At 36.5% G+C, this 12,733-nt stretch overlaps 1 protein-coding gene across 1 annotated transcript in view; it reads right to left on the reverse strand.

Annotated features, from left to right (window-relative positions):
• Positions 1-12,733, reverse strand: part of POLQ (DNA polymerase theta) — a 130,902-nt gene that overhangs the window by 5,326 nt on the left and 112,843 nt on the right. The window contains exons 25-27 of the mRNA XM_059162794.1: positions 12,083-12,267; positions 9,746-9,857; positions 4,546-4,670 (exon numbers count right to left, since the gene is read on the reverse strand). Of these exons, the coding sequence (XP_059018777.1) occupies positions 4,546-4,670; positions 9,746-9,857; positions 12,083-12,267 (422 nt within the window). The remainder of the gene's footprint in view (positions 1-4,545; positions 4,671-9,745; positions 9,858-12,082; positions 12,268-12,733) is intronic.

The raw sequence follows: 12,733 nt of genomic DNA on the forward strand, positions 1-12,733 counted from the left end.
AAGACACATATAAGAATGTTCATAGCAGGTTTATTAATGATAGCTAAAACCTGGAAATAGTGAAAATTTCTGCCATCATTCAAACAGATAAATAAATTGTTGGTATGGTCCCACAATGTCAGTTAAATAAAGACATGAACTAGAGTTACATATGACACTAATGAATCTCACAGACCTATATTTGAGTGAAAAAAGTAAGACCCAAGAGTATATACAGTACAATTGTACTTAAATAAAATTCAGGTTCATACAAAACTACTCTATAGTTTCATGTGTGTGCTGGGGTGGGGAGTGGATAGTATTGATTTCGAGGGAACATAAAGAAGCCTTCTGGGTGCTGGAAAAGTTCTATATCATGATTGGGATGGTGGTTTTATGGGTATACACATTAAGACTTCCAGCTTTATGCTTAAGGATTTGTACCCTTTACTGCACATGTTATTTCTCCATAAAAATTTTAAAAATAAACCCAAATAACTCCCTCTCCTCCTCTAAAGTTACTCATAAGAATGCAAAGGCCAAACACAGTGTGGGAGAGAATATTTTCCAAAAATATAATCAATAATGAGCTCTTATATATAAGAAAAAGACGGGGGGCCTGGGTGGCTCAAATGGGTTAAGTATCTGCCTTCAGCTCAGGTCATGATCTTGGAGTCCTGAGAGTCTGCTTCTCCCTCTCCCTCAGCTCTCCTCCCACCCTCACTGTGCGTTCTCTTTCTCTCTCAAATAAATCTTTAAAAAAAAATTAAAAGGAAAAAGAAAACTCAACAACAAAAGATGAACAAGAAAACTTTAAAAAGTACTTTCCCAAGAAAAAATAACCTATTGGCTAATACAGATTTGTTAAGTTGCTTTACCTCATTAGTATTCAAGGAAATGCAAAGTAAAACTAACAAGACACTACTTTAAACCCACCAGAATAGCTAAAATTGTATCATCTTAATAGCAACTGTTGGCAAGGATGCAGAGCAATGAGAACTTGCACATACTTCTGATAAGAGGACGACTGCTACAACCACCATAAGAAACCATTTGGCTTTACCTACTAAAACCATTTGGCTTTACCTACTAAAATTCTATGACTTGGTCTTTACCAAACATAAATGCAAACATATGTGCACCAAGGACCTTGGACAAGAATTTTCAAATCATCAAGATTAACTCTGAGAAACAAACCAAGGGTTTTGGAAGAGAGGGGGGAGGGGATGGGTGAACCTGGAGGTGGGTATTAAGGAGGGCACATATTGCATGGAGCACTAGGTGTGGTGTATAAACAATGAATCTGGAACACTGAAAAAATAAAATAAAATTTAAAAAAATAAAATAAATAATAATAATAATAAAAACTCTAAACTGGGAACCTAAATGCCCATCAATAGAAAAATAGATAAACTGTGATATATTCACATAATAGAATTAATTTATTACACCATAATAAAACAGTTACTCCAAATGAAACATGAATGACTTACCTATGCAATTTTGAGTGAAAGAAACTAGATGTAAGAATATATACACATGATATAGAAAGAGGTCAAAAATACATAAAACTATAGGCTTAGAAATAATGATAGCAATTATTCCTGGGAGGGCTGTGGGTACTGATTGGGAGCCATCAAGGGACTTTCTATGTGACTTGAGTATTGCTACACAGGTGTAGCTCTGTGATAATATACTGAAATTTACATTTGTTTCCTGTATTTTCCCGATGTGTATTTTTCAATATAATAAGGGTTTAAACAAAAAGTAAAACCCCCTATGTTAAAAAGAAAAATATATATATATACTGTGATTGTTAAGTTCTCTTACATAATTATTTCCCAAAGAAAGTATTTATTCATTTATCTATATATGTTTTCTATTTTTTTCCTGGAAAGTTGACAGTGGTAAGTCAAATATTATCTATATTAAATTTGATTAATGATTAAAAAAAAAAGTAAAACAAAACCAAAACCAAAATTTACTTCCGATTATGTTTATTCATAATTCAGAGGGTTTGAATTTTCTTTTATTTATTTATTTATTTATTTAGTGAAAGCATAATGAATCAGTTAAAACTTTGACTCCTAAGATTTGGCATGAAAAGGTTTACTCTCAGAGAGCCCAGATATGGACCCTCAATTCTATGGTCAAATAATCTTCAACAAAGAAGGAAAAAATATACATTGGAAGAAATACAGTCTCTTCAATAAATGGTGCTGGGAAAATTGGACAGCTATATGTAGAAGAATGAAACTCGACCGTTTTCTTATGCCATACACAAAGATAAACTCAAAATGGATAAAAAGACCTCAACGTGAGGCAGCAATCTGTCAGATCCTAGAGGAGAACATAGGCAGTAACATCTTCGACATTGGCCACAGCAACTTCTTTCAAGATATGTCTCCAAAGGCAAAGGAAACAAAAGAGAAAATGAGTTTGTGGGACTTCGTCAAGATGAAAAGCTTCTGCACAGCAAAGGAAATAGTCAACAAAACAAAGAGGCAACCCACAGAATGGGAGAAGATATTCACAAATAACACTACAGACAAAGGGCTGATACCCAAGATCTATAAAGAACTCCTCAAACTCAACACACACAAAACAGAAAACCATGTCAAAAAATGGGTAGAAGACATGAACAGTTTTCCAAAGAAGACATACAAATGGCTAACAGGCACATGAAAAAATGTTCCTCATGATTAGCAATCAGGGAGATTCAAATCAAAACCACATTGAAATACCACCTTACACCAGTTAGAATGGCCAAAATTAACAAGAAAAGAAACAAGTGTTGGAGAGGATGTGGAAAAAGGGGAACCCTCTTACACTGTTGGTGGGAATGCAAGTTGGTGCAGCCACTTTGGAAAACAGTGTGGAGATTCCTTTAGAAATGAAAAATAGAGCTTCCCTATGACCCTGAAATTGCACTACTGGGTATTTACCCCAAATATATAGATGTAGTGAAAAGAGGGGCCACCTGTTACCCCAATGTTCATAGCAGCAATGGCCACAGTAGCCAAACTGTGGAAAGAACCAAGATGCCCTTCAACGGACGAATGGATAAAGAAGATATGGTCCACGCCTACAGTGGAGTATTATGCCTCCATCAGAAATGATGAATACCCAACTTTTATAACGACATGGACGGGACTGGAAGAGATTATGCTGAGTGGAATAAATCAAGCAGAGAGAGTCAAGTATATGGTTTCACTTACTTGTGGAGCATAAAGAATAACAGTGAGGATGTTGGGAGTTAGATAGGAGAAGTGAGGTGGGGGAAATCGGAGGGGGGAGACAAACCATGAGAGATTGGACTCAGAAACAAGCTGAGGGTTTTGGAGGGCAGGTAGGTGGGGGGATGGGTGAGCCTGGTGGTCGGTACTATGGAGGGCACATATTGCATGGAGCACTGGGTGTGGTACATAAACAATGAATTTTGGAACACTGAAAAGAAATAAAATGAAAAAAAAAGAAAAGAAAAGGCTTATTCTCACAACTTTAGGTGCAAAAATATTAATTTTAAAAAACTTACAGGGTTCATTTACATATATGACTCTATCTACCATTTTTCATAATGTAAATCCCAAGAAACATAACTCCTGTTAGATCAAGTCTAAATTTTTCAGCCTGCCATTAAAAGCCTTCCACTAGCTGGCTCCATTTGACCAACAGAAAATTATCTACCCTTAAGTGACAACTGATTTAGAGATATGGTAAAAGCCTGATAAATATTTGATATCTACTTATATGGGAGACTACAGAGTGAAGAAATAACAAAAAGCCAACTATTCCTCCATGGTCCCTAAGAGCATTAGTGCTCTGAAGGTTTTCAGCTCCAGACAGAAGTTCAGCAGGATGGGGCTGGGAATTTTCAATACATGCAATGTGTAGTGGTCACTGACATGCAAAAGTATGGGAGAAGATGAAATACAAGCAGTTTAAACAGGAAGATGTGGGCTATAATAAATTTAAATGTTCAGATGCATAGAATACTTTTGTGGATCCCAATGATTTCAGAGTTTTTAATAATAATTTGAATACATGCCATCAATAAATACTTAAAATGGTGCTAAAAAAAACAGCCTTCTCCAATATTTTGGATATCCTAATAACCTCTGTCGAGCCAGTGCTTTTAAAACAAATACACAAGTAGAATGAACCAAAATTGAATGAACCACATTTAATGGTTGGCTAATCTCTAAAAACATTGGCAATTTGGTGTGGTATGACAACTGATATGATAACTGAAACAAAGAACAACTAACAGATGTAAAAATTAAATTTATAACTTGTTAGCAAAACAACTAAGTAACTGGTTTACTGAAAAAGAACATCTTTAAAGTATTTGAAGTATTACTAAGTGAACCCATATTTAAATTGGTCTCCTAAAGACTGTGTTCAGCAAATACAGGAATGAGCCATCACTTCAAAATCCTTAGTGAAACAGAAGATCCAATTAATACGCTATTCATCCCTAAGAGGAAAATCATCTGTGTTTAGTCTACAGAAAAAGAATATGTCATTAAAATACTAAGTTAAAAATCCAGAGACATTTCAACATACGTGAGCTTTATGATAAGGGTTGTTGTCATTGATTCCTGGTAAATATCTACGCCTTCCCAAAATGGTCTGAACAAACCCACTTCTTTTACAATTCTTCACTGTCTCTTTCATGAAATGATTAATGCCTACAAAGAAAACACAAAAATAATTATAACCAAAGTCCATTCTTAAGCTCATTCACTAGCTTCAATATAGTGAAATATGCCAAAACCCTACCATGATTTTTCAAATTATATTGCATCATCAAATTTTCACATGTAAACTTTCATTCCCTTTTTGCATATAAACTTTTCATTCCCTTTTTGTTTATATGCAAAACCTTGCATATAAACTTTCATTTCCTTTTTGCAGACTCAGAAAGTTAGATACTAAAGGGACTTTAGAAATGACATACTCTAGGGCACCCGGGTGGCTCAGTGGGTTAAGCCACTGCCTTCGGCTCAGGTCATGATCTCAGGGTCCTGGGATCAAGTCCTGTATCGGGCTCTCTGCTCAGCAGGGAGTCTGCTTCCCTCTCTTTCTCTCTCTGCCTGCCTCTCTACTTGTGACCTCTGTCTGTCAAATAAATAAATAAAATCTTAAAAAAAAAATGACATACTCTAACTCTATCACGAACAAAAAACATTTAAACTAAACTCCAGAACAAGAGCAGGTACTAAAACCTAGGATCTTAAGACTATTCCATGGTACTTTTCACAGGCTTCTATTCTTTGATTGTGTTAATCTTTTACTCTTTGGTCTTACCACTTCCAGGCTGAAAACATTAACAGCTCCTTGTTAGCATCTAAGCTACAATCCAAATAGGACCTTACTGCAATTAATACACAAATAATAAATACTTCATTAGGAATATATACAATTCACTTTTTAAAAGTTTAAAAAGACTATGTATAGTATACTATTGAAACACATTCATATTCCCTATACCAGCGTTCATCCTTTGCAATATAGGCTCATTATTATGTCCTATAGATCTTTAGGGTGAGTGTGTTGTTCCAGGCCAGCCAATGTCTTCACTGCTCATTCCTGTCTCTGAGTTAGAGAAGTCTTCTCTAACTGATCTTTTTTTTTTTTAAAGATTTTATTTATTTATTTGACAGAGAGAAATCACAAGTAGGCAGAGAGAAAGAGAGAGAGAGGGAAGCAGGCCCCCTGCTGAGCAGAGAGTCCAATGCGGGACTCGATCCCAGGATCCTGGGATCATGACCTGAGCTGAAGGCCAAGTCTTAACCCACTGAGCCACCCAGGCACCCTAACTGATCACATATCTTTATTCATATGTGCAGTCTCTGCTTTTTCTCACAGCTCTGCTCATCCTAAATAATAAACACTAATAACTCCTAACTAAAACACCTCATTTGAGGATTTCCATGTGTGGCTGGCACAGGAGAGACATTTGAGGAGACTGGGTGAAAGGAAGGAGAGAAAACCCTGTCAACTGAAGCTGTTGGTGATATTCAACCACCAGCGTAAGAATTTTAGAAAGCAATAAGGCTGTCACCTTTTTCTAAGAATTACTGTGTTACTATTGAGAGAAGAGCAAAGAAAATGATGAGATTGAAGAGAATGCATCTCTACAAATTCTCTTACCTTACGATTGTCAGAGGCCCTCAAATATTCAGAGACTGAAAGAACTACTTTTAAAAAAGCAACCAAAGGGAAGGGTGGGGGGAGGCAAAGCAGGAAACAGATTCTCAACTCTAGAGAACACATTGATGGTTACCAGAAGGGAGGTGGGTGAGGGATGGGTGAGTAGGAAAGGGGATTAAGAAGTGTACTGTGATGAGCACCAGGTGATGGATGTATGAAAGTGTTGAATCACTGTATTGCACACCTGAAACTAATATTATACTGCATATTAACTAACTGGAATTTACATAAAAACAAAAAAATCAATCCTGTTATACAGTTTACATACAGTAGAAGTAACCCACATTAGGTGAATAGTTAGATGCATTTTAACAAAGGTACACTACAAGATATGAAACATTTTTATCACCTTTACAGTCACTCCCCCATTATCTGCCTCAAACTCTCACTGATCTGCTTTAAAACACTATATTTTAGTCTTTCATGGTCTTAAAATTCATAAAAATTGACTTATACTGTACATTCTTATTTGAGTTTGTTTTCTTTTGCTAAGTAGTATTCCATAGCGGAGATACGCCAAAATTTGTTTATCCATGATCCTGTTCATAGACATTTGGTTGTTAGGAATAAAAATGCTATAACATTTACATACAAGTCTTTCTTTGGATATGTTTTCATTTTTCTTGGATAAATATGCAATAGTAAAGTTGCAGGATCACATTATTGTTTCACTCTATATAAAAGAGTCATAGCATTTTCCAAAGTGGTTGTACCATTTTACAACTCAACCAGCAATGTAAAAAAAAAAATAGTGTTTTTTATTTTAGCCATTCTAGTGTTTTTGTAATGATATCTCTTTGTGGTTTTAATTTGCTTTTCCCTGATGACTACTGATAATGTTCGACGTGGTCATTCATTTATCTTTTTTTGTCTGTTCATGTAAGGGCCTGGTTAGCCAGAGGAACTTAGTTGCAAACCCCAGATATCGGGACAGGACAGGCCGGATGGAGACATCCAATCAGTGGGGCGCGCATATATTTACTGTGGTGAATTGAAATCCCATTGGCCACCTGTGTGTGGGCCGGGCTCAACCACCTATATAAAGGTTAGTCTGTGAGGCTGAGGAGTAGTAGGAGGAGTTAGAATAGCTAGAATAGCCATTGGGATAGCCGTTAGGGTAGTCTTCGGGAGAGTCGGAGGTCGTGGTCATCATGGTCGTCGGGAGCATCGAGGCCGTCCTGGTCATCGTAGTCGTAGGCAGTGGTGCCGCAGCGAACAGACTCGCCACCAGCAGCCTTGCCACCCAGCGGCCTCGCCATCCCAGTCGTGGCGCTGCTGCGAGTGGCCACGCCAGAGCGGCATCATTCTGGGGAGTGGCCCCATCCGGGGAGCGGCCTCGTCAGCAGCGGCCTCATCCTGGGAATGGCCTCGTCTAGAGTGGCCTCTTCTTGGGAGTGGCCCCATCCAGGGAATGGCCTCGCCGGCGAGCGGCCTTGTCCAGAGTGACCTTGTCGGGGGTCGTCATTGTCGCCTCTTCGAGTGGCCTCGTCTGGGGAGTGGCCTCGTCAGTAAGCGGCCCCGTCCTGGGAACGGCCTTCTGGGGAGCGGCCTTGTTGGGGTCATCGTTGTCGTCTCTTCGTAAGAGATGCCCTCTACCAGTCAGTTTGATTTTCGATGCTTGGCATGAAATAAAGCTTTGTTTGATTTTCGCTTTGTGTCAGTCTCGTTCCTTTGATCACAGACCCTAACAGTTCACATCTTTTGGCCTTTATTTTATTGGATTGTTTGCCTTCTCAGCATTGGGTTATAAGAGTGTTTTATATATTCTTGATGCAAGTTCATTAGACAACAGAAACTGTAAATATCTTCTCTTTTGTGGCTTGTCCTTAGATTTGCTTAATGGTGTCTTTTACCTATGTTTGCATTTTATGTTTAATTTGGTGTAATTATCACCAAAGAAATCTTTGCCTACCTCAATGTCACAAAGTTTTCTTCTCCTATTTTCTTCTGGAAGATTTATAATTTTAGCTTTTACTTTTGAATCTATGCTCCATATGAAGCTAACTTTGGAATATAGTATAATAGTTGAAGTTCATTTTTTTTCCATACTTGTCTCCAGTTGTTCTAGAACCAATTGTTGACATGACCATCTTTGCTCCATTGAGTTACCATGGTGACTGTTGAAAATAAATCCACCATATACGTATAGGTCTATTTCTGAACCATTTATTGTGATCCATTTTTTCCTATGTCTACTCTTATGCCTACTTTGATTACTGTAGTTTTATGTTAAGTTTTGAACCCAGGGAGTGTTAGCACTCAACATAGTATTTTTCCCCCCAAAATTTTCCTAGTTATTCCAAGTCCTTTAAATTTCCATTTAAATTTAAGATCAATTTGTCAAATTCGACACAAAAATCTAATGGACTATTGACTGGAATTAAATTGCATCTATAGGACAATTTTTAGAAAATTGTCATCACAATAATATTGTACTTTCTAATAACATGGTAAACTTCACATTTATCTAAGTATCTTCAATTTCTTTCAGGATTGTTTTAGAATTTTCAGTAAAGTCTTACACATACTGTTGAATTTATCCCACATATTTCATGTATTTTGATATTATCATAATGGTTTTATTTTTACTCCATTCACTAATTACTAGTATACAAAAATCCAAGTGATTTTTAAAAATTAACTTTATATGGGGATGGGGCACCTGGGTGGCTCAGTGGGCTAAGTGGCTGACTTTGGATCAGGTCATGATCTCAGGATCCTGGGATCCAACCCTGCATCAGGCTCTACACTGAGGAGGGAGTCTGCTTTTCCCTCTCCCTCTTCCACTCCCCCAACCCCTGCTTGTGCTCTCTCTCAAATAAATAAATAAAATCTTAAAAAAAAAAAAAACCCTTGAACAGTGGGACATTTTTAAATGTAGTTATTTGCTCTAATAGTTGTTTCATAGAATTCAAATGATTTTCTATGTATAAGATCATGTCATATGTGAATAAAGTTTTCTTTGGGGACTGAGGTCAGGGCTGATTACAAAGGGTATGAAGTTGGGGACTGAAGTAACTTTCTGGGATGATATAGTCATGATTCCATATCCAGGTTGTGGTGTAGGTTATAGGACTCCATAAGTTTGCCAAAACTTATACAAATATACATCTAAAAAGGGTAAATTTTACTGTTATGTAAATTGTACCTCAATAAATTGCCAAAAGACAAGATAATTTAAAACAATAATACTCAAACTGCTCTTGTTCTTTCACAGTTCCTGGTACATTTAATCAATGGTTTATTGCTTCGAATTGAAGCTATTAAACCTAAAGCATAGCACAATTTCAAGGTTTTATGGCATATTCACAATGACAAACTAGCATATACAAAAATTGGGGTTTTTTTAATCCCATTTTTGTTCCTATTTTTATGAAAGAAGACCATCTTAGTAAATAATCATAAGGATTGTTATTTAATTAACAATATCTGGTGAAAACTTCTCAGTAATAGAAATGTTAACAGAAAATTTTTAGCACTATTTTTTCAATTAATATGGCAAGATAATTGACTAGTATCTAGAAGAAAACAATATTTAATGTTTCTTTACCTGTATATCTGGATTTGAAGGAATCAATATAGCAAGCAGCATCATTTTCTTTAATGCCCATCTGCTCTGCCAAAGATTTAGCACCCATTCCATAAATGATTCCATAGCAAATCTGAAAAGGAGTCATCACACTCAATAAGTAAATTAGAGGTCATAACTACATAAGCTGCAAATATAAAAAGTTGATCAGAATTGAAATTTGGTAAGCTTTTTATTTCATAGTGTGTCAAATAAATGATTAGATATGCTTTGGGTAGGTTAAACTCATAGAACCTGATATCCAGTGAACATCTTTTCTCTTTTTTGCCTTTTAACAATACTTTGAGGCTGGGGGAGGAAGAAAAGAACGTGAATAAATATGACTGTGTGTGTGTTTTAAGAAACTAATCCTAGTGATTTAAAAGGGAAGATTTGGTTCTGACTCTTTGTCATGTATCCAGTAGTCTTCAGAGCAGCTTTCTACTCCTAAAATAGCACATTAACTTCTGCTTAGAGAAGTGCCCAGGAGTCAGGAAAGAGAAGCATTACAAAAATTCCTCTCCTGGCTCTTGAATAGGACAGAGCAGGAAGAGAAGGCTTCAGGGTTGGATAATAGGGAATACTTCACTGGAAATAAATATGCTTCCCACCACACCACCTCCTAATATCCCACAACTGCAGAATTCACTTGGGCTAAACAAATTCCTGAGGAAATTTTGGGAGTAATAGGAATAGTTAAAATAGGTCAGTAGGAAATTGTAAATTTAATAATAAGTATTGTCTGGGTTTAAATCCTAGTTCCATAATTTATAAGATTATCTTGCAGAAGCTACCTAAATTCTTGTACCTCGATTTCTTCATCCATGAGGATAGTAATACCTGCATCATGGAATTGTTTAATTACTAAATTATTACCTCTTAAGTGATCAGAAAACTAGCATAAAGCAAGTTCATATAAATGTCATTAAATATAATTTTAAAAGATAGCTTGTAAAAGATGATTATCAGAGTCCCAAGCTACTTTTAATGTGATAAAATAACTAGAAGTTTTTGTCCTTTCCCTGTCTTTTTTAATACATTGAGAAAGATTTTTTTTCCTCCTTTTATCTTTTCCTTTTAGGTGTTTCTACATTTTATTTTACTGTGACTTTTCTTTTTTTTTTTTTTAAACTTGGGTAGTACATAGCACTGGCTGAGATCTCAGCCAGACCCAAGGAGTAGATAGTGCAGAGCATAAACACTATTAAGTCATGCAAGAACTTATGAAAAAGAGGCAGATATCATCAGTGGATGAGTGTTTGGGTGATAAAGTCAGAATGTCTAAGTTCTGCCATTTTGAGCTCATCCTGACTCCACCACTTATAGCTGTATGATCTTAAGCAAATTACTAACTTCTGATGCTTCTCTTTATGCCTGTTTAAAATGGGAACAATAATTATACCTATTTCATGGGTTTATTATGAAGGTTAAGTACTGGAACATTACCTCTTTATCCAGGGTTCGATTCTTGTTGAATGCAGGAACCCAGAGATTATTAAACAGAGAGGGCAAAGCTGGTTTTCTAAGAATGGAAGAAACGTGCTGGTGCTAAACAGGCAATGGTGAGAGGAAGGGTTTCATATCTAATGAGCCAGTGAAGACTTAAAGCTCTGAGTAACTAGAAGTATAAATGCAAAACTAACACAGCAGGATCTTAAAGGTGGGAGTGATGGTCTTTTGCCGCAGCCAGCAATCCTATTTTCTCAAAAATGGCATCAGATTTCCCATAGGCCAAGTGGTGAAAGAAGTATCAGTGTCAATAGCGGCCAGAAAATGGTATAAATGTGGCCTTTGACTTTCTCTGTGCATGACAGTCATCCAGGAGTAGGAACTAAGATGGACCCACTTGAAAAGTCCAAGGAAAGTATAAAGTTTGAAATCTGGATTAGCTAACCAATGACCTCAAAAAATGAAAAAGCTTATCAGTTATTAATTATAATCCACAGTTCAGTGATTTTTTTCAATAAACATTTAGAGAACACCTGTAAAAATAAAAAGATGAAAATGTTTACAGATGAGAAAGACATTTTTTTTTTAAAATACATAAACATACACATAAATAACAACTACTACCACCAAGATATTTACCACTAATGTGGATGGCTTTCCTTATGTGAGGTAGCCTCAGACAAAGTCTATCTGATTCTTTCTACTGACTCTATGAAGAAGAGTATAATGAATACCATGAGACAAGCTCAGCTGAATATGGTTTGAAAGATCCACAGATGGAGAAATCATCATTCCTCAATTGCAAATAACCAAGGCATTTAAAAATTTTTTTTAATCATTAAAATTCTCATATATGTTAAACATGTTCACCTGCTTTGCTTGTTGCCTCAGATCATCCCCAACAGACTCTGGCTCAATCATCTTCCACTCAGCTGCAATACTCCTGAAAACATCAGCTCCAGTGTTTAATACTTGAATGAGGCGACGATCGTGGGATAAATGAGCCAAGATCCTCAGTTCAAGTTGAGAGTAATCAGCAGCTAATATTAAGCCACCTGAAATAGAAATGTTTTAGAAAAGCTGGTACAAAGATAAGTCCACATTTTATACAGTTGAGCAGGATGACAAAAATTTAGTTCTAACTTAGAACCATAAGATTAGGGGAAGGGAGGGAAAACTGAAGGGGAGGAAATCAGAGAGGGAGACAAACCAGAAAAGACTGGACTCCACGAAACAAACAGGGTTACAGAAGGAGAGGGTTTGGGGGATGGGATAACCGGGTGATGGGTATTAAGGAGGGCACATGTGGTGATGAGAGCTGGGTGTTATATGCAACTAATAAATCACTGAACATTACATCAAAAACTAGTAATGTACTATATGTTGGCTAACTGAACATTAAAAAAAAAGAAGACATTATGTGCCCAAAAGTTAAAATCTTGCTCTTAATGTGATGCAATTCAGTTCTGTAACTTAATTTTTTTTCTGTTCAGCTTTCAAGAATATGTGATATGTGACCCC

Source organism: Mustela lutreola, chromosome 2, assembly GCF_030435805.1.
Source record: "Mustela lutreola isolate mMusLut2 chromosome 2, mMusLut2.pri, whole genome shotgun sequence".
NCBI lineage: Eukaryota > Metazoa > Chordata > Mammalia > Carnivora > Mustelidae > Mustela > Mustela lutreola.